This window comes from Ctenocephalides felis, unplaced genomic scaffold (assembly GCF_003426905.1).
Source record: "Ctenocephalides felis isolate EL2017-DRISC unplaced genomic scaffold, ASM342690v1 CF-g0.4_SCAFFOLD_03572, whole genome shotgun sequence".
In the NCBI taxonomy this organism is placed as follows: domain Eukaryota; kingdom Metazoa; phylum Arthropoda; class Insecta; order Siphonaptera; family Pulicidae; genus Ctenocephalides; species Ctenocephalides felis.
In genome coordinates, this window is record NW_020539726.1 from 22,803,049 (window position 1) to 22,826,694 (window position 23,646).

General features: G+C 27.2%; 2 protein-coding genes across 2 annotated transcripts in view; both read left to right on the forward strand.

Annotated features, from left to right (window-relative positions):
* The window catches only part of LOC113387668 (abhydrolase domain-containing protein 2-like), a 47,353-nt gene extending 30,176 nt beyond the window's left edge, over window positions 1-17,177 (forward strand). The window contains exons 3-7 of the mRNA XM_026625026.1: window positions 11,078-11,245; window positions 13,368-13,554; window positions 15,054-15,248; window positions 16,583-16,737; window positions 16,834-17,177. Of these exons, the coding sequence (XP_026480811.1) occupies window positions 11,078-11,245; window positions 13,368-13,554; window positions 15,054-15,248; window positions 16,583-16,737; window positions 16,834-17,003 (875 nt within the window). The 3' untranslated portion in view covers window positions 17,004-17,177. The remainder of the gene's footprint in view (window positions 1-11,077; window positions 11,246-13,367; window positions 13,555-15,053; window positions 15,249-16,582; window positions 16,738-16,833) is intronic.
* Window positions 17,178-18,790: 1,613 nt separating this feature from the next.
* Window positions 18,791-20,907, forward strand: LOC113387991. Its single transcript, XM_026625393.1, has 3 exons — window positions 18,791-19,013; window positions 19,075-19,179; window positions 20,568-20,907. Exons 1-3 carry the CDS (start codon window positions 18,868-18,870, stop codon window positions 20,746-20,748), a joined length of 432 nt encoding a protein of 143 aa, XP_026481178.1. The 5' UTR covers window positions 18,791-18,867; the 3' UTR covers window positions 20,749-20,907.
* Window positions 20,908-23,646: the final 2,739 nt, after the last annotated feature.

Below are 23,646 nucleotides of genomic sequence, written 5' to 3' on the forward strand. Positions count from 1 at the left end.
CAATAGAACATGTGTGTATAATCGCAAAACATGTATGATTCAGATTCAGCACCTGAAGTATAAAACCTTATCTTTTATCATTTCATGCAAATAGGAAACAAGGCGTGAATTAGTTACGTATTTTAAGTGTGAATATCAAAACTAACAATACACGGCCAATAAAGTTTTGCTTCTCATGTGAATCGATAACTTGAAATAATTTGCGTATTTATATTCATATTTTAGTTCAGAAGGAAAATAATGTGTATGGTAATTTTGCTGAAAAGCAAAAATATTTTTAGACGCTATGATTGATTTTTCATATTTGGCGAGATATTATAGACTGTACAAGTTAAAGATATAGTTGGATCTTAAAGAATACTAACAAGGAGAACCTCAGGTTTACTTGCCTGGGATTTTGATGAAATTCGCATGGTGATAGAGTTGATAGTCAAAACGAGCCCATGAAAATATTAAAGTCCTATGAGAAGTGGTATAATTATAAAAAAAACTAGCAAACCGGGTGAACTCCGTTTCACCACCAGATGGCTTCATTTTATGTTACATTTTGTTTGATGATTAAAAGATGAAGAAAAAAATTGTCTGCTGTTGAAATTGAATAAAAATTTGCAAAATACACGTGATTGATTTGATGGTTTCCAATTGAAATGTTAGAAAACGAATAACTTATTTTTTTACTTTTTTGCACAATTTCACAGTGAATACAATGCCGGTTTGTCACATGAAATTAACTGAGCAGAGAACAATGAGTAGCTATCAAACAAATGAGTAGCAGTCAAACAAAAAATATTAGTTTGTAGTACATGCTAAGTATCAGAGATGACGCCGTATGTAAAAAAAGGAAAAAGTGTTTTCCGCTTTTCTGTTGAAATCAATCTTTCTTCAATTTTCTTTGCTATAAACCTCACGGAGTCCGAGACCTTTCCAATGAATGCAAAATCGTCGAAATCGTTTCGAGCGTTCTGGAGATATATTGTCAGGAAGGAAAACCTGATTTATTTTTATATAATAGATAATTAAAGTGTGGGTCTACACTCAAGCTGCGCAACACCTTCAGTGTTTCCTATCAACTCTATTTGTGTTTCGATTGAAAAAATATTTCTTTTTCAGAGTCCAGACATTCTTGAGGAAAATACACAATTTTTACCCAGTTAAACAGGAAAGAAATTAAACTAACTATCTGAAAGTCTCTATCATCTTGCGAAGTAACTTCAAAATTCTAGACGAGTAAATCTGATGTTCTCCTTATAAATTGATTGTCACGTGTATTATTAGTTTAGGGATGAAGTTATGTGAGCTATAGCTTTCAAGATAATATAGAATATCAACAATAATTGTGTAGCGTTTTTTACATTTGTATTAATATTTAGATTTTTATTACTAGCTCAATTTGGCCCTAAATCCTAGATCCGTCAATGATCCCGTTTTTTGTGTAATTCGATCATTCATCATAATCGTCATCGTCATAATATGCTGGCGCTGCTCTATAATTTCCCCCATGCTTCTGCGTATTTTGTTTATTCAACAAACTTTTATCAAAAACTTCCACATCTCTGATTTTCAAAGATTTATTTTCTGCTGTTGGTTTTTCCTTGGTCTTATACACCTTATAGTTTTTCGCACTTTCCGCCGCCCGAAGTGATGAACGCTTCGGTCTGACTTCATCATCGACTTCCGAAGCTTCAGCTTGTTTTTCAGAACCTGCATCCGATTTAGCTTTGATCATTTCATACATTTCGTCAAAAGCTTTTGTATCAAAAGTATCGGCAGATGTGATTTTTTCTATTAGGTAACGGAGGTAGCTGTCAGCTGCGACATGTCGGTCGTTTTTAGGAGGAAATTTACCGGATTCTGGGTCGACAACGTCAACGCTGATGTCAATGTTTTCTTCAGATTTGGATGGTGATTTAGAGTCGTCTACTTCCATGACCATGGAGTCCATTTGGGTTGATGAATATTCCTTGAAATAATGCACTTTGTTCGGATCGCACTGAAATATCATTAAAAAGCAGAATCAGTTATAGTAATAGATAATATAAACTTGGCAGTCTATTGCTACGACTGACTAATATTCAATTATAGTTTTGTCGTAATTGCTAATTCTGATTCTCGATTCAAAGTTAAGTACATTATCATGGTTGAAATGATAAAGTAAATTCCACTCGAAGAAATTATATGAGTGGTTTGTATTTTGTTAAATTGTATTAAATTTGAGAGAACTTATGAGTACTTATTGATAAATGGCGATTTCTAGAAATATTTCATGTTAAAAGGATTTATTTCGATTTCTCCGTTTCGCTATGATTAAAATACAGTGGTACCTCGACTTACGAGCGACTCCTGATACGTAATACGAGAATTCGAGATACGTGACTAAAAATTTATATTCGTTGCTTCGATATAGGAGCAAAATTCGGCATACGCGATTTGAGCTAGTAATTTTTTTTTGGAAAAATCTTGCTGGCAAAATGAAAATATGAAAAATTTCGTCAGTTGTAACAATCATGTAGAAATATTTTGTATGTTTTATGGTAGAAAATTATTTTTTAACTTCCCGTGGGGTAGTTATAATAATGGGCCGAAAATCGAAAACGAAAATTTTTGCATATCTTCACGTTTTGAAGGTTTCTGAACGTTTTGGCATACTTCAGAAAAAATGGATGTGTGTTTTTTTTGTTCACGTTTTCGAGCGCACGAATCAACCGATTTGAACGGTTTAAAAAACAATCGATTTTTATTGATAGGGAGAGGTGCTGATCAATTTTTGGCAAAGGTTGGTCCAACCGTTACGGAGATACGGAGCAAAGAATGCAGAAAATAGATATCCAGGTTTTGAGAGAATGGGGTATCCGGTTTGAATGATCCAAAAAACATTCAATTTGTAATGATTGGGAAGTTGTGTTTAGTTTTTCGCGAAGGCAGATCTAGCCGTTTTCGAGATATCGAGCTAATTGTGCAAAAAATGGCAGTTTTTGAAAGAACTAAGCATCCGATTTGATTGATTCAAAAAACTTTTTGCTTGTTGTGACAAAATAGTCGCTTTTTTTAAAAAAAAAAAATTCAGAATTGGTATTTTCAATTTTTAATAATTTTTTTTTTCTTAATTTTTTTTTCTTATTTTTTTTTTAATTTTTTTTGTATATGGAAAATAATTCAGATTTTAATTTTAATTCTAAAGTTCTAAAGCTCACTTATATACTTTAAATAATTTTAACTTTGCAATTTAGTTTATATAATTTTTATAAATATTAGGCAAAGTTACAGTATTTATTTATAATATTTCATTTGAAAACATTTAATGATCTTTGAACATTTCTTTACGGTACGGGAAGTTCCAGCAATTTGTCTTAAGGCACGATGACATACACAACTAGTTAGTTATTTCATTTATACAAAGCTTAACTGACAATATTGCCAATGCTCAGGAACAAACAGCAATTAAATTTATTTTTAATATTCAAAATACTTAACAACAACTACAGTGATGGAACGAATTAATGCTTTTTCAATGCATATAAATTGTCTCGAGATACGAGTGTGGTCACGGAACAAATTAAACTTGTACGTCGGGGTACCACTGTGTATATATAATCAGTAAAGGGGAAATCTGATAAATCATTTTCTTTTAATTTAATTATAATTGAGTATCTGTTGATAAATACATTTTATCAAGTTTTATCAGATTATATGTCTTGAAGGTGTTTCAAAGGTCGAAACAGAAAATTAAGAAAATATTTTAATTGTTTGAAACAAATCTAGATATATTTATCATGCACTTATAGCAATGAATTTCCATAGAGCATTCAATACATGATAGAGTTTTCTCAGTCAGCTATTTAGTCATATATCATATTTAATAATTAGGAATATGGTACTTAATTATTTTATTTGGTTATGTGCCATCTATATAATGACAATGATAGTATAAATAAAATTACAAAGAAATAATTAATAACTTATGAAATTTTAGTATTGAGCTTCTAACTTAATTGATATTTTATTGTTTTATATTGATCGACAAATACTGCTATGGGTTTTTTGATTAGCATTGCTATTATTCACTTAAACTATTGATCAAAATATTTGATCAATTAATAACCCATTGTGTGTTACATAATTGCAAAATCAGATTACAATAGCTCGTTTAGATTCTGCATTGTGTTGCATAATTGCAAATTTGTATTATAAAGTATAACAATTTTTAAAAGTTATTTAATTTTTTATCTTGATTAATTATGTGTATAATTATCCAACTCACATCTTTCTGGCAATCCGGATCAGAATTGTCTATTCTGGAATCCCTTGAAATTTTTTTGAACTTGACTTGCCTTCCATTTGTCAGGGAACATTGTAGAAGCATCGTGCACACAAAAACAGTTTTCACCGTTGTCAATAACATGATTATGGAACAATACGATCTATAAAGTGAAAAATAAGAACACAATTAACCCTTTCCACTCGGATGCCGCCGCTCCGGCTACAAAATACTTATAAATCTCAAGTGGAAAGGGTTAATTTCACTTCATAAAGAAAAATTAAATTAAAAACTAGAGTCAATTATGAATAATATTTTATGTGCTAATTTGCAAATTATTTAGTTTAGTTAGTTAGTTTTTAATTATAATGATAAAATATAAAGAAAATATCACTTTTCAATCATCAATAAAATAAAAAAAATCACAATAATTTTGTAGATCACTTATCACGAAAATGGTTGTTACACAAACTCTAAGCGGACAACATGCTTCGTTTGGAATAAGCTTTTTTATATTAAAACATATTATTTATTTTTATTTTTATTTTAATTTTACAATTATTTAAAATTTATCATAACTCGACGTTTATCAATTTGTGTTTCATATTTTTTCGTGCAATTTTCGTGTGTTTTTGTGTTTTTTTTTCAATTTATTTGTATGCACTGAAGATGGGTCAAATCAAGACCCGAAACGTATGTTTTCTTAATAAGAACATTTTTTTCAATAAAACTGTTTTTAATTACTGGACGGATGCCCTAGAACAATTTTATCATATTTTAACACATATTTTATTAACTTTTAATTATTTATATAAAATTCTACAGAATATTAATTAAAACGATCTATAATTGAATCAAAACACAATTAATTTTACTATGAAATTTCAAGAACATGAAGTTTTTTTTTTTTTATTTTATTTTCATTCTGCAATCTATAAAAATAATTATATTTAGCAGAGAATGCTGACAAGTGTTTACAATTGGTTGTTTACAAATTAGTAGATACGCCCAGTGGAGTATCTACTATCAGAACATGAAGTGAATTTAAAAACTGGAATCAATTATAAATAATGTTAGTTTTTTGTAATTAATTTGCAAATTAATTTGTAGCAAACATAAGTTATTTTCATCGATCTTTTTTATAATATAGTTAGTTTTTTTTCAAATTAACACTGATAAAATATAAAATCACAACAATTTTGTAGATCACTTAATCTTATCACTAAAAAATGGTAACACATATTTTATTAACTTTTATTTATTTATATAGAATTCGACAGAATACTAATTAAAACGATATATAATTAAATCAAAACACAATAAATTTTACTATAAAATTTCAGCAAAAACAAGTTAATATAAAAACTGGAATCAATTATTAATAATTTAATTTTTTTGTAATTAATTTACAAATTATTTTCATTGATCTTTTTTTATAATATTGTTAGATTTGTTCAAATTAACACTAATAATGCACTTTTCAATATGCACTATGCACTTTTCAATAAACGATAAAATTTAAAAAATCACATTATTTTTGTAGATCACTTATCACTATAATGGTATCACATATTTTATTAACTTTTAATCATTTATATAAAATTCGACTAAATTATAACACAATTAATTTTACTATGAAATTTCAGCAACAATAAGTTAATTTGATAACTAGAATCAATTATAATTTGCAAATTATTTTGAAGTAAATTTGAAAAGAGAATATTAATTAAAAAAAATATATTTTATTTGCGTAATTAATACTTCCTTAGTTTGTAAAATAATTAAACTAAGTGGAATAATCATAGCTATTTGAAAACAAAACAAAAATTATAATTTTTATTGGCATGATTGATATCTGGATTTCATTATTGGAATATCAGAACAGCAAAATGCAATTTTATTGAAATTAAAATAATTTATTTGATAATATAATTTTCGATTAATTGAAGTGAATTTGCTTGAATGCAAAGCGAAGAAATAAATATTTTTGGCATCACATTTAATGTTCAGCAGCAATAAAAAAATAAAAATATTATAATAATTGACTTACTTAATCACTTATAAAACTAATGAATTTTTCACTATTTTATATAACTCTATATCGAGTTCCTTATTAGATTTGCATAAAAACGTTTGCAAGTCGCAAGTAATAATGATTTTTCGAGAGGAGTTGCTTATATACCGTCGGCTGTGATAAATTGTCACTTTTATATGTATCGAAACCAAAAAAGTTATGTCAGACCAGACCGACTTTTAACCGAAACATTTCGAACTAACGCTACATATATAAATGCAAAACATGACGGAATGTACAAGAAAATTGATATCGTTTTGTATTTTACTTTCACGTCCCCGGTCGAAAACCAATCGAACCTGGTCAAATTGCCAAATCTCTGAGGTTGAAAATTCAACGTCGAACGATTATTGATTGATTTTTTGCGGCCGAGTATTGCACCTCGCGCGACAAATTAACGCCGGGATTTGTCAAGAAGTTGTATTTAAAAAGTGATATTGCAAACTATTGTATTGCGACTATGGTTTTTGTTTTAATGATGAAAAAGTGTATAACAATTATACCGATGCAAATCTATCAGATATAATTGGAAAGTGTATTCAGAAACAGAGCCGTAGTAATAGCTCACAAGAAGACTAGGTGATGTTTCTTGTAAAAATGGGATTTTGCTTGGATTAATGGATGGAGCTATGGGATTTGAATTAGAAGTTCCATAACCCCGTCGGACAGCTTGTTGTCAAGCAGTGGTTAGATCGGTTCATTCAAATAGCTATTCATCAGTATTTGAATCAACAAAACAAAAGTGTATAACAATTATACCGATTAAATCTATCAGATATAATTGGAATGTGTAGTCAAAAACAGAGCCGTAGTAATAGTGCACCAGAAGGCTAGGTGATGTTTCTTGTAAAAATGTTATTTTATTTGGAGTAATGGTTAGAGCTATGGGATTTGAATAAGAAGTTTCAAACCCTTTCGGGTAGCTTGATATCAAGCTGTAGTGGCATCGGTTCTTTCAGATAGCTGTTACCGATATTGCTGCATCAATCAAAAGAAAATTTATCAGTATTTGAATCAACATAACAAAAAAACGATTATACCGATGCAAATCTATCAGATATAATTGGAAAGTATATTCAGAAACAGAGCCGGAGTAATACTGCACCAGAAGGCTAGGTAATGTTACTTGTAAAAATAGGATTTTTCTTCGATTAAATGTTGGAGCTATGGAATTTGAATTGGAAGTTCCGTAACTCCTTCGGACAGCTTGATGTCAAGTAGTAGTGACATCGGTTTATCCAAATAACTGTTATCAATATTGCTGTATCAATCAATAGAAAATTTATCAGTATTTGAATCAACATAACAAAAAAACGATTGTACCGATGCAAATCTATCAGATATAATTGGAAAGTGTATTCAGAAACAGAGCCGGAGTAATACTGCACCAGAAGGCTTGATGATGTTTCTTATAAAAATGGGTTTTTTCTTGGATTAAGGATTGGAGTTATGTTGAATTAGAAGTTTCATCCCATTCGGACAGCTTGACGTCAAGCAGTGGTGATATCGGTTCATCCAAATAGCTGTTATCGATATTGCAGCATCAATCAATAACAAAATCATTAGTATTACAGAAATTGTAATAATAAATCCCATAGTGATATGACAACCTTTTGGGTTGCCATCTACAATGTCAATTACAATTTCTGGGATACTGATGAATTTGTTATTGATTGATGCAGCAATACCGATAACTGTCATTTAGAAGAACCGATGTCAGCACTACTTGAATTTAAAAAGTTGACAATAAAAAATATGTAATTGACATAATTAAAATTTCATAATGATATGGCAATATAATTAACCCGTGTGAAATGATCATAGCTATTACAAAAATCATTTAGAATGGACTAATATTGTAAAGAATTTTCATTAATTAAGTGTCAAATTTTTTTGATTTTATTACTGCAATATCAGAATTGCAAATGCAATTTTATTGAAATCAAAATTGCTCAGGTATTATAATGTTTTCTCTTTATTGAGTAAATTAACAAAAAATATTAATCAAATATTCTCATACTAATGAATTTGTTATTACCAATACCGATTACTGTTATTTAGATGAACCAATGTAACTACTGCTTGTCTGAAGGGGTTATAGAACTTCCAATTCAAATCACATACTCGTTCAATTAGTCAGCACAACAGTTCATTAGACTCGTTAAGTTCTAATTATCATTAATGTGTATAAAAAAACTTAGGAAAATAGCTAATTTTCTATTATCTATTTTCCAATATATTTGTTTAATATAAAATAGTATGTAATTACTGGCACTAAAATATAATACATAGAACGCATAAATAAAAATAATAAAAATTAACTTGCACTGAAAGTAATTAGTTGTCAGTGCTCCATGATGAGTATGAGACATTCTGTTACTAATTGCACTGATTTTCGGAAAAATAAAATGTCACATTTTAGAATCGTCTGAATTTTTTTTACAGATATTGTACATAAAATCACATAACACGTATTTCAGGATTTTGCTGAAAAAAAACGTAAATTCACGATTGAAATATGGTTTTTTGCTCAACTTCTATGAACTATGATCCTCTGCGATAAATTAATTATCTCCAGTTGTGCTGATTGGATCAGTATTTTTTTTATTACACTCATTGAAGTCAACTTTGTAATGATTTATTTTTTTTTTGTTTTGGCAATTTTCTTTACAATAACAACCCTTAAATATTTACAAAGGTTTTACTTATACCTTTCACTCAAATTGAATCGATTGAAAAAAAATCATTTTTTTTTCTCTGCGACAAAAATCTTTTTACTATTTGTTGGCCATTCTGTTACTTCGAAAGATAAGATAATCTAGGAACGTTGAAGGATAGTTGGTTAAAAATCTGAGGATAATCTATGGCATTGTTATTTCATTATGATTATATATTAAATTTATCAGGAGTAGATTATGGGCAAAGCCAGGTCCAGGATATAATTTTGTCTGGAATGTGATTGGTTTATTTCAAATTCATTACATATCCTTAATATCCTTAATTCCTAAAGACTCATGTGCATCAGTACTAATGTTAGCTATATCATTATTACACCTCGTCACATAAATTGATTCCATACATTTTTTTATCAAATTCTAATCCGTCTCTGCTACAGCTAGCTAATAATTTTCCATCTTTATAGTTTTGTTTGTTCACCGAACTAAAACTCATTTGATGAACGTTTTGGGTGTAGCAAGAATTTCTATCCAAAGCAATTACTCGCAATTATTTTGCATTTACATCATTTCTCTTGCCCTGATGTTTTATAGTTTAATTGCATATTCCATTGCATGATTTTTGCTTAACTATTTTAACTTTTTTTTTGTTAAGTTCAACAACATTTTAAATAGAAATTAATGACTTCCTTTCATTTCTCTTAAGTTATATTTTTCCATTACAAATAATACAACGTCTTACACATTCACAAATGATTTTTAAGATGAAAAACCTATGTAAGCATACAATTATAAAATAATTATTAATCGTATCATTTCTCTTAAGTTAAATTTTTCCATTGCAAGTAATTCGACGTTCAACGCGTATAGAATAATTATTAATCATATGCCTAGATAATTATGTAATTTATATGTTTAGTCATTTGAGAATATGCATATTCACTTGGTGTCATAGAAATAGTTGTAAAAAATATATTTTTTACAAAGTATAATTTTTTTCGTTAAATTAATAGAGGGGGAGTAGGTAGATCTTTAAATAAATTATTTGTTCTAGTGCGTTTTATATATTTACAATTAATTTAATCTATAATAAGATAGATCAACTAATATTAAAACTTTTTTCAGAATGTGTTATTTAATCAGTATAACTTATATTTATATATACATTTTTTTTAAGTTCTTCAAGGAGAAGTACCTAGGTTCTCATCACAAAATCGCATTTTTTCATTTTATTTTTATATAGGCATATCAAGTCATTCTGAATCATTTGATACCAATTTTGGAATGTGTTTATATAAGCCAAAATTTTTATCATAAAAGCTATTCGATGAGTCTATTATAAGGGTTCGCGCTGATTAATTTTGCGAGACAATCGATCAAGCATTTTCTTCATAATTAGGAGTGAATCTAAAACTTCTCGTTAACCTTCTTGCCAAAAATCCTGAATCGGTTTTGCAAATTCAAATCGTAATATATCAGTTGGTGATCGTGCTGATTAGTTTTTTGATAAAAATCACCTGATATAATTAATGTTGAACAATTTTGTTTCCATGTTTTTTATGAAACTTTGCATTTTGATACAAGTTTTTGTTTTAAACAAACTTACTAAAATATTATAGGCGTAGGAAAAGTGTTACAAAAGTTAATACTCATTTAAATTTAGAATAATTAAAAGTTCAAAATGTCATCATTTTAATCTTGGGAGAGGGGGGGTTGCCAAAAAATGTTGAAATATCACGTAGGGCAGGGGGAGGGTTCATTAAGATATCACGTGTATTTATTTTTTACTTCAATGAAAAAAAACTAAAAAGTTTTTTTTAAAAAAAATACGATTTTTCTTAGGTACTAAAAATACACGTGATGTGTGGGGGTGGGGGCTAATTTTGGAGGGGTTCCAAAAATCCATAAAAATCGCTCACCTGATTAATGGACACCCATAAGGGTTGTTAAATCTCACTTGTTATTAACTAAGCCCATTGTTTACTCACTTATATCGCGGGAAGTTCATGCAACCTTCCTCAATGCAAAATACTACTTTCATTTAGTTTTAATTTGTTGTTTTATTTTTTCCAGATGAGGTAACTCTGGCAGTGTGCCCTGGCATAGGTAACTCTTCGGAGTCTGTCTACATTCGCACATTTGTCCATTACGCACAATATTACGGATACAGATGTGCCGTACTTAATCATATTGGTGCCTTATCTGGAGTGCCTGTCACTAGCTCTAGGATTTTCAGTTATGGTATGTAATTTTTATAACAAACTAATAAAATCAAAATTAACACTTTCCACTCACGAATTTCGAGATTTATATGAATTTTGCCACCGGAGCGGCGGCATGCGAGTCGAAAGGGTTAAAATATGAATCAAGTAAAAAGTTATTCTTCGGCCTTTTGTTGACGTTGAATGGAAACTCTGATAAATGAAGACAACTTTCCACAAAAAATCTCTTAAAAGTGCAACTTATAATTAAGGGGTTACGCCACTGTAGATTTTTCGAAAAACCAAAAAAAAAATTTCAGGCTTAAAATATACTTTGAGCCTTTTAGAATATGAGGAAAAATATTTTATACCTAAAACTTTCTTTTTTTACTTGCAATTTTGAGCTTTTTCCCATGCTCGTCGGACTGCTCCGAATCGACACCACTCTAAAATACATTAACAACAAACAATATAAAGCAAAATTACAACATGTATCATTCTGAATATACTAATATATGTTATCAATAAACATTTATATTGTATAAATAAACTTTAAAAGCCAAAATTTTTTAACCAATATATATGATCAGTGCAGAGTCATAAGGGTTGACTATAATGCGGTTGATATTGTTGGGGATAATTTCAACGATGGTCTAGGCAATATTTTATAAATGATAATAGTTTTGGAAATTAATATTGGCATCTAAACATGTAATTTTTGTCTTAAAGTCCATTATAAACGGCTTAAGCATGCCGAACGGTCTTTGACGGATGCGCCAAAAGAAGGACACTCTAATATAAAATCATCAAGGAAATGATTTTAAAAAAGTCATCTGTATGTTGCTAAGGTATCAGATTAATAGTAAAAAAAATCAAACTGACATTTTTTTATTTTTTCTCATCTATAATTTATTTCAAAACTTTTTACGCGGTTTTTCGAAACACGATTTTGCAACGCGACACGCAAAATAATTACAACAATTTGAATTTTTTTATTTGATTTTTTTACAGTATATTTGAAATTTAATTTTTAAGTGCTCATCATAGCGGATCTTTTAAATGTTAATTTATTCATCAATTATTGATAAATTACTATCCGTTTTTTTCGTTGAAATTCAACGATTTTGAATAAAGTTCTCGCCAAACAAACAAAAATTGATATTTTTTAGATCTGCAAATTAATAAAATTAAATTAGATGGGCAAAAAAACAAGGTGGACAAGAGTGCTTTGTATGTAGAGAAATCTGAGTCGGAGAACTAAAAAATGAGAATTTTGTGAAAAATCCATATTTCAATAATTCATTCATACGTAATAAATAAAATCATATAATATTATATAAAATACTTATACTATTGAGATTTTTTCTAGTTCACATTTCTAATGATTTTACTGTTTGCAAAAACAAATGTGCTATTTAATTTTTCTAGAATCTTTCTATATTATTCTAAGCAACTAATATAAACAAATACAGTTTCTTATTTTAAATTTTATTATCGATTATTATTATTATTATTGATTGATTGATAATATTTAACGATAAAAGATATTCGCGATATTGGATTCAAAATATTAAATTAAGGGTGCTTTGTATGGCAAGAAACTGAGTCGGAGAACTAAAAATTGAGAATTCTGTGAAAAATCTAATATTTAATAATAATTAATTTAAAAGTATGTAATATAATATAAAAAATATTTGAATTGAATCAATTTTATAAAGCAAATTGAGAAAAGATTTGAAATCAAAGATTTAAAGGAATTACAATATGTATACAATACAAACAAGAATAGATTAAAAGAACTTGCAGTGTTGATTCCATTTATTTTCTTTGCTTTAATTAATAGTATATTGAGTTTAATACTAAGATTGTCAAATTTTTGCACATTTTAATCATTATTTTATACAAGGTACTGCCAATTTAAATTTGATGCCATTAATTAATTACCTAATATAACTGTTAATGATCATTGTTGAAAATCAACGACATGGAACAGTGGAATTAATGCGAATTTATTCACGCTATGTCGAACATTCACTTTGTTCTCATGGAGTACTTTGGCTTTCGAAATATAAAAATATTTATTATTGAAATTTGCTTTAACCATTTATAAAAACTTGAATTAAAATTATTTATATTATATTGCATTTATAATAATTTTTCAGGTCATACCGATGATTACAATGAAATGATTCGACATCTGCAATCACAGTTTCCTCGTTCTAAGATAGTTTGTGTGGGCTACAGTCTAGGAGGGAATATTATCACCAAATATCTTGGTGAAAAGACAAAAATTAAAAATGGAAATATAATTGGTGGAATTTCAATATGCCAAGGATACAACGCCATTGAGTAAGTTTTAAGGATTAACTAATTAAATAAGTAATTAATTTAGAACATACAAGCCACGCTTTTAGATCCTCAAGCATTAAAGATATTATAAGTATGAAAGATATCAATTGGACTTCTTAGTGAAAGCGAAATTTTTATTCTTATTTTATCTGAATAGCTAAATTTCAATTTTTATTGATTATATTCATAGTTTACAAGTATCAAGAACTTCATGCAACTTCCTACTTACACCAAGTGATTTATTCAATATTATTTAATAATCTTAGTTTTTAAATATAATATAAATAATTGCATTTTTTTAATTATATGAGTACTTATTAGTAAACTATTTTCTATATTTATTTTAAATATAAATTTAATTTCTTGTTATATTATATTATATTATATTATTTATCTATTTTCTATCTAATTTATCTGAGATATTTTCCTAATTAAATGTACATTAAAGGTTCGCGGGCACGTATGTTCTTGTAATCAACTTTTGAAAATTTTTCTTTCTGCGAATTTCATCAATTTTATTTGGCGATTGATATCATGGTCTTCTAAATCATACTAAAATATATACATAAGATTTAAATTATCATTTATATCAGATTCTAATGAGCAATATTTCTTTCCTTGATAGAAAAATATAATATTTTAAAAATTATATTTTTTTAAAATAATTATTTTGATTTTGATATTAATCTATAATTTATATTATTGATTTATAAAGACTCATAATAAAATATTATATGAAGCACTATATTGAGACTTTTCCCAGTAAACTTTTCTAGAGATGTTCTGTTTATTAAAACAAACTTTGCATTTAATTTTGCTAAAATCTTCATACCAATATATATAAACAAACACTTCAGTTTTTTATTAAAATATTAATATAACCATTGATTGATCGATCATTTTTAACGATAAAAGATATTCGCGACATTGGGTTTCAATGTAGACCAATAACGATTTCTAAAACTTTCAAATAGAATACAATATTTCAATTTTATTTGAAAATTGATTGAATTGATTGTTACGAATTTGCTTAACATTTTTATTTGTAGCTTATTTTTTTAAAATAATTATTTAAAAATCGGGAAGATCCAGCAAATTGTCTTAAAGCAAAAGTATTGCATAGTCACTAGCATATATAATTTGCAATATATTGTAAAATAAACATATCTATTATTTTTTATTATATATATATATATATATATATATATATTTGTAAAAAATATTTTACATATTACATAATTGCATAATCACAAGTAGCATTAAGTATATTCTTTGTTAATTTGCGTTTTGTAATATGTTAATTATATTGTAAAATAATCAAATCTGTAATTTTTGTTAATATATAAATTTTAAACAAACATTTAACATATTACATACATGCACTATCGCAAATTGCATTATGTATTATGTTAATTTGCATTATGTAATATGTCAATTTACAATTTAGATTATGCATAATAAGTCATTTTTTATATTTATAATTATTTTTTTTATTTTAGGGGTACGAAATGGCTACTGAATTGGCAAAATTTCCGTCGTTTCTACTTGTATGTTTTAACAGAAAGTGTGAAGACAATAATTTTGAAACACAGACATATTCTCCTGTCCGATGAAATGAAATTAAAATGCCAATTGAATGAGAGAGATATAGCATCGGCAGCCACTTTGCCGGAATTGGATGACGCCTATACGAGGTATGAATATAAATTAATTGCAAATGATATTTGAATGTAGCTACTGGAATATTAAACAAATCATCTCTATGAATTTCTCTATTGGTACTATATATTCAGCATAACTGAGAGAAACATGAGCTAAGTTTCAGCACAATGCGGTAATAAATGAATCCAAGATTTATAACATATGATAACTAGTCACAATTTTTTGTATAATTTTTTATTCTATCATTTCACACTACGAACATTTAACAGACCAAAATTTGAAAAACATTTATTTTAGTGCAAAGTTTTGTCTACGGTTTTCTCAAACTCCCTGAATCGATTTTGAAAATCCAAAATCTCTTTGAAAGATATCTGTTAAGAATCCAGCTATTTAATTTTTGGTCCAAATGAACATACTAAACTATTATTATTATACAATAAGTGGTTTCAATATAAAAATTCATTAAAGCCTTTAAGATACACACCATCTATGTCCTATATTTTTAACTTCCCGAAGAAGAATTTTGTTTCCATAAAAATCCAATTCGCTAATTTTATGTTTTCTCTGTGTTTCAAGCCATTCTGAATCGAATGAGACCAAATTTGGAAATAGTATGTGTGTGTGTATGGGAACAGATTTTTTGCCGTAAATCGACGTTTTCTCAAAACGGCTGGACCGATTTCAAAAATTTAGAAACCATTCGATGTATCTCGATGAGGACTAGCGTTTATCAATTTTGCGCGACGATCGGCCAAGCCGTTTCTTTGTATATAATTTACTAGTAGAAAAGTGGAAATTTTTTACCCACGTTTTAGCCCGCAATTCTGAATCGATTTTGAAAATTCAAAAACCGTTCGAAAGATATTGGTTGGGAATCGTGCTGATTAATTTTTGGTAAAGATCGGCCGGCCCGTTTTCTTGTAATAAAGTGTTAAATTTTTTTTTCGGCGATTTTTATGATTTTTTTTTTGACGGTAGATACCATAGTCTTATAGATCATACTAAAATATTACAATTTTAGTATGATTAAGTTGATTGATTAAGTCAATTCTTACACATTTCGGGAAGTTCATTCAACTTGCCTTAAGACTAAATGCCACTTTCAACTAGTTATATTTATATTTACATCTAAATATATATTTATGTTAAACTCATCTTTATATTCATATAAATTATATTAGAGGGCGCATTTATATAAAATATTATTTACAGTTTAAATAAAAATACATAAACTCCGTGGTATGTGTAAATTTTACATATACTAGGGCGTTTATGCAACTTTTCTTAACGCAAAATGCTTCTTACATCTAGTTTTAATTAATTTTGTTTGATGAATGCAATACCAATGTTAGTATTTTATTTATAGAAAAGTTCACAAGTTTCCATCTGTAAACGCTTTGTACAAATGGAGTTCCTGCATAAACTACATCCAGGACATTGAAACTCCAATGGTGTTCATAAATGCTAAAGATGATCCTCTACTCCATGATACGCTTCTAGACCCTATAAGAAAAATTGCTGGTGAGTTATTAATTTTGCTTACTAAAATCCATCATTTGCTACTATAAGATGTACCTAATTGTAATTCATATTTTATATTTCATTTTTATTATTTAGGTTCTTCTAGAAGAATGATCTACGTAGAACTTTCTCATGGAGGTCATCTAGGATTCTTTGAAGGGGGTCTCATATACCCCAATCCCGTTACCTGGATAGATAGAGCAGTGATAAGCTTGGTTGGAGGTCTCCTGCTTGCACATAATGAAAGAGCTATTAAGCCAATTTAGATTTATAATTATTATTTATAAAAATTTATGAAATAATTTTTTGTTATAAATTGTGGATTTATTTTTTTATTTGTGCTGTCTTTTGCATCTTGTGCTCAGTTATTCGATGTTATTGAAGTTATTTTCTAAATTTATATATATGCAGATGTGAAGATCAATATATGTCATAAAAGTTAAGAGAATTAAGAGAAAAATAAAAGAAAAAAAACAAAATAAAGATATATTTTTGTAGTCATAAAAAGTCGCTTCACATTCCACTGGCTTTTTTATAATAATACTTAGATTAACAATAATGTGATTTATTTACTTATACCTTTTATATAAATTGGCAATAAAACCTTCCTGGAAAGGTTTTCCAATTTTTTATGGTTGCTATTTTTAAATAGCATATATGTAATTAACTATAAAATGTGTGAATTCATGTCTTTATGCCAAAAATTAATAAATATTTTTTAGCAATGATGCTAAGAATCCATTAATATAAATTATAGAGTTTTAAGATATGTTGAGTTGAAATTATATTGTGTATTACCATGTTGAAGAAAATATTTGGAGTATATGGCATTGCTTATATGTAAGTCACATGTGTGGCAAATGTTTCAAAGAATTCAAAACGGTAGCATAGTTAATTTTATTTCCATTAATTGTTAAGTGATCAATGTATTATAATTGTAAGATTTTTATTTTTCATTTGATGTTTATTTTTTAATTTCTAATATATAATCAAAACGTTTCTGCTCAACTTTAAATTTTCTAAATTTAGTTACTATTATTTAGATTATAATGTTTAATTATTATTGTATGATTGCATATACTATTGTTCTGCAGAAATTTGAGAAGACAAACTGGTCTTCTCTATTCTTGACATAGTCATATCAAAGTCATACCGTTTACTAAAACCAAAAGACAAAATTTGAAATGTCTTCTTAGTTTTGTAAAAAGTTGTGCAATCAAACCACATTGTGATAAAATATTGTTAAAACTTAGCCTGGGCATCAGCAAATGTTTATTTTGTGAGTTCTTGAAATACAATATACAAAATGAATATTTATATATATTTAATAAAGATTATGATTTGTAAATAAAGGACAGACTTTATGTACAAAAATGTTTAATAAATTATAATAATAAACTGTATTTCATATTATACTACATCAAAACATTTATTTTAAGTGAGTACTGTCGACTGTATCCTAAGTGAGTACTGTCGACTGAGGATACACTTCACGGCTGGTGAAGAATCTTATCTCAAATTTCTAATATTTCTAAGTCTAAATTGAATTCCAAAGTTAAAATTATTTATTTCAAGTATTTTAGCTAGAATTAATATTAAAATCCGAATTATTTTTGATATTCAAAACATTTTTAATTTGGATTTTTGGACGATTACAATAAATTACTTCATTGGAAGTTAAAAAGGTGTAACATTCAGCCGAATTAAATATAGGTTTATATGGTCCAGAATCTGGTTTTTCTCTGGTTATATGGTTCCTCAACGAAATAATCAATCTCATCGTCAAAAAACATATTTCATAACATGGAAAACAAGAAAAATGTTATTTTTTCGGATAGAAACTTACAATGAATAAATAACTTTTGTTAAAAATGTTTATTTATCTACAAATTCGTGTACTTGATTCCTAACAATGTGTTTGTAAGATTTAATTATCCCAATTTGAAATTTTCCGTTTTTTTCTTTTATGTTTGCATCACTGTGCGCCGATATTTGCGTATGTCTTCACACGTTTCAAATTCAACAGTTGTCAAAATGTTATTTGGAGGTTAAGTTTGTGCAAACGAAAAGCAACCTACTAAAATAATTGAAGCAGATAATTTAAACCGTTTCCTAAATATTGAAATTATTATGGAGCAAAATGTACAAAAATGTGTGGTTGCTTATTTTAAGTATTTAGCTAAGCATAACCAACTTAGCAAAAGTGTTAATGAAAGTTGCACTTCAACTCTAAATCGTACACTTGCAAAATGTCGTCATTTAGCTTTAATGAAAAAGTAATAATATTTTGTGAATATAAATTACAAATATAGTGTGTAAATTTGATTCAATTTTTAGGGCTGTACAGAGTGTAAATGAAGATGAAAATCATTTAAGAAAGCGATTGATATATTCTCTGTTATTGGAAATAAATGATTTAGTGTGTTCTGTTCAGAAGTTAACGTAAGTTTTTTGACATATTAGTAGTTATATTAGTAGTAGATGCTAAATGGTAGTACAATCTTACATTAATTCCACTTAAAATACAATATTAACTATTACAAGTATATGGTGATATATCGACTTTTAATTGTAAGAAGTTTTAATTGCCACAATTAATTTGTTACATTTTGAATACTGTCTTATTTTGCTCATAGATTTCATTCAATTAGTTTATTATTTGTGGGATTGTGCAATGTATGCAATTTTTATTTTATACTGAAGATTGTTTTTAAAAAGGTCTTGATATTCACTTAAATGGTAACTTTAATCACTTAATTTAATTTAACTGTTTTCTCTGGAATTGTTGCAACATAATTCAAGCATGGGGTTGCTCATATAAAAGTTCTGATTATTTCTTATTTAATTTTTTTAATTTAATTTAATTTTTATCTTAGACAGGTGGAAGTGTCCAGTATGAGAGATCATACAAAATATCTATACAATAGTATATATTTATTTTATGTATGTCATTATTATATATATATATATATATATATATATATATATAATATGGTCATTACAACATTTATATCATTTATTCTATAATTCAATATAAGTTTATTTATTTTTACATTAATACATTGGTCTAATTTATTTATCTAGAGTTTCTTTATAATATTATTTAAACTTAATTTTAAATTTATTCTCTTTTTTGGTCATCTTTATCTCTTTCGGAAGCCCATTCAATAATTTCATATCACGCCATATACTGTTCCGCCTGGTTTTATTTGTTCTTGTTTGTTTTAGATGAAAATTTTCCTGTTGTCTTGCATTGTGCTTGCATATTCCTTATTTATAATTATCTATGTGCATGTCACAATTTTGTTATGTTTAATCTTATGTATTATTTTGCACTTTTCTATTCTAATAATTTCATTTATTGGTAGGTTATCTGTTACATATTGAACTTTTTTAGCAGGTATGGAATAGTGGAGATTATAGGTTATTTTTGTCACTTTATTTATTATTCTCTGAATGTTTTCTATATTTTTTGTGGGTTTATGGTGCAATTCCATACATGATATTATTTTGTTCTAAAGTAGTGTATTCTTTTCAGTGCTCCTGTTAGTGCGACTATCTTTTCATTCTATTTATGTGGTCTGTCCAAGTTAATTTTTGATTAATTATGAGTCTTAGATATTTTATATTGTCTACCTCTTCAATTTCACTTTTATTAACTTTAAGCATTAATTTATATTTTTCTTATTTCTATTTGGTTTAAAATATATGTATTATATTATAATATAATAATAAATATATAATTATATATTCTGATTTATTTATATCATATTATATTTATATTTATATTATATTTATACTTAATTATTGTATTATTGTATGATTTTTAGGTCAACATTAGAAAAATCAACAGCGGAACTAAGAAATAAATTCAATGAGTTTGAGCAATCAGTGAAAGATTATGATTTTCCAGAAAATAGCATCCTTACAATGGGAATTCTTTGCAACCTTCACTATCAGAATTATTGGAACTTGCAAATGATTCTTGGACATATTATGAAGCGTACATAGGTGAAATACAAATTAGTTTACAAATTGCAAATTTAACTAAAGAAGCTGAAATAGAAAATATATTAGAAATATTAAAAAGAAATTTGAATGACAACGATATTGATGATTTCATAGCGATAACTCAGTTTTGTGAGCAGGTTGATGTGAGTACCACATAATCTTAATGAATTATATATAATTAATTTTACTTTATTTAAAGAGAAATATTTAGACTGTGATAAACTTATTAATACTAATTTGTTTGATTAGATGATATATTGGAACATACACTATTTGCTTGTTATAAAAGATATATGTTAAAAAAAATAATGAAAAATAAGTTTATCGGTAATACTTTTTGTGTCAATCATTATCGACAATGTTATATATCAATATATAAATTGTATTAATAAACTTTGTAGTGTTTTGAAACACTATATCAAAATTTCTGTTCTAAATGTGCTGTACATATGAATATAACTGAATGAAATAATTATTAAATGCTCTACAATTAAAATAGAAATTGTATGGGTAAAAATATTATAATTAATTAATATAAAATATACTTATATAATATACTTAATCTAAATGTACTTAATAGCTCTTTTATTGAATTTATCTATACATATGTATTTTAGAACTTTTTTAAATAATATGTTTATATTTATATTCGTTCATATTAAAAACTATCTCTTGGGAACAAGTAATTTTTATGATAACTGAATTGTCCAAGCAATTAGCATCCGGACGCAGACCATAAATACTGAAATGATAATTTCTTCAAATTGTTTTTTTTATCCTTTACAATACTAAGATGATTGTTGCAATCGATGGCACGGAGGATCTTTGCACCATTTCTTGTTTATCTTATACACTTTCAATTAAGGTCTTTTACATTAAAAAAATTTCATACTTAAGTGCTTATATGCTTTCACTTTAATGAGCTTGAGATCTTAAGAATTGAAAAAATAAACATTTTGTTCTGTGTTTTAACTTGTAATCAAAAATTATTCTTTGTATGTTTTAGTTCCACATACTTTTTGTTGAAATACTATTTTTGTTTCGTATAATTCTTGGGCAATAAAATTCTATACGGATTTTCGCGAATCAACATTAAACACCAACACCAATCATGCATAATAATTCTAAATATTATGCATGATTAGAGTTTAATAAAATAACTAATTATTTTAACTTTTATAAAACACTTCAATTTGATTCGTTCGTGCTTTTCTGACGACGATATTTTAAACTTTATCGATATATCAACGACATTGACGAATTTTAAGATTCAATTAAGTTCCAAAGCGTAATATCATTTATCTGTGCTTTGTGAAAACATGTTACTCAAAGAAAATTGCATTATTTAATTATGGGAATTAGTATATACTTGCAAATACACACGCAGACACATAGACAGACACACACACACACTCACATATATATACATATATATATATATATATATATATATAATAATTATATATATGCAATTGCAAACTAATCCCTCAGTGAATCTTCTTTTAATTACGTTCTTTTCAAAATGCAGAAATTTTGGGTCTTTAATTGTTGGCATTTTTTGAGTTATTTTTATGTATACTCAGGTTTTGGCTAGTTTCCCCGATATAAAAAAGTTCGCAATTAGAGCAATTAATCTGATATACTGAGTTCCTGAGGCGGTCAGAATTTAACTTAGATTTAATTTGTGTAAATATAGAACTAAGGGTTTCATCGCAGTTACAGACCAACAAAAGGCCACATTGTTGAAACAGCTTTCTCCACGAAATATACAAATCTTTTACATACGGTAAACAAATAACACCAGTATGTGATTCGAGGTCCAAACCGTTTTTATGGTCGGTGAGGTCGTATTGTTTGTTGAAAAGGTAATTGCGTCTGTTATTGTTACTTAGTTAATTATGTTTGTAGGGTAAGAATTATTTCTTAGTGTACTTATTACCAGATCAATGTTGGTGTCCGAGTGTAAATTATATATATGCAATTTAGAAACATTCCTATAAATTTTCTTATATATTTAAACTTCCTGAAACCTTATCAATTAAATAAATTAATAAATTAACAATAAATCTTCTTAGAATTTATCAGTTTTCTACATAAAATTTATCATATTATAGATTATACTATTTTGTTTCTGATATCAGTGTTTATATTCTGCTGTTCCCATATTTCCGTTTATGGGATATTTTTATCGTTGTTCAAAGTATCTACTTATAAAATTATAATAAAAATCGATTCGACATTTATAAAAGAAACCTTTCTCTGATAAATGTTTGTTCGTGGTATTTTTATTGTTTCATATTTTCCGATATAACGACATAAAACAAATTTAAATTAGCGTGCGCAAGCGCGCGGTTACTCGAAATATCGATTTTATATACCATGTGCTAGTATTTTATATGTATAATATTATTAGTATAGAAAGTGATGAAAACATTTATAGCAAATCACGATTATTGGCTTCAGGTTTGGTTATTTTAAAGGAAAATAGTATATTTACAGAAAATGAGCTTCGTTTCTCGTTCTTCGTACTATATTCAATGTTTTAGTATTATGATTTAATTTTGCAGCGGTACGTGTATATAGAAAAAATATTTTAATAAATACACACATACATATTACATATTTGAGCATAATGACTATAGTACATGCCTTATAGCTTTATTTTAACATTAAAAGTGCATTCTAGTGTGTAGAAAATCAAAAAAAAATGTTTTCTTTTGTTTCGTATTTTCAAATGCATAAATCATCGCAAAAATTGTACGATATGTGTACAAGAGGATTTTTGGTAATCTTCCTTTTGTTTGCAAAACTTTAAAGCGCATTTTACTCAAAACTTTTTTTTCAATAACGATGTCCACGATTTTTCGAGTTCTATTGAACTGATTCACTTGATATTTT

Coding starts and splice junctions, on each gene's coding strand:
- LOC113387991 (XM_026625393.1), top strand. CDS start 18,868: ATGGAGCAAAATGTACAAAAATGTGTGGTTGCTTATTTTAAGTATTTA. Junction 19,014..19,074: donor CATTTAGCTTTAATGAAAAA/GTAATAATATTT, acceptor TTCAATTTTTAG/GGCTGTACAGAGTGTAAATG. Junction 19,180..20,567: donor TGTTCTGTTCAGAAGTTAAC/GTAAGTTTTTTG, acceptor TATGATTTTTAG/GTCAACATTAGAAAAATCAA.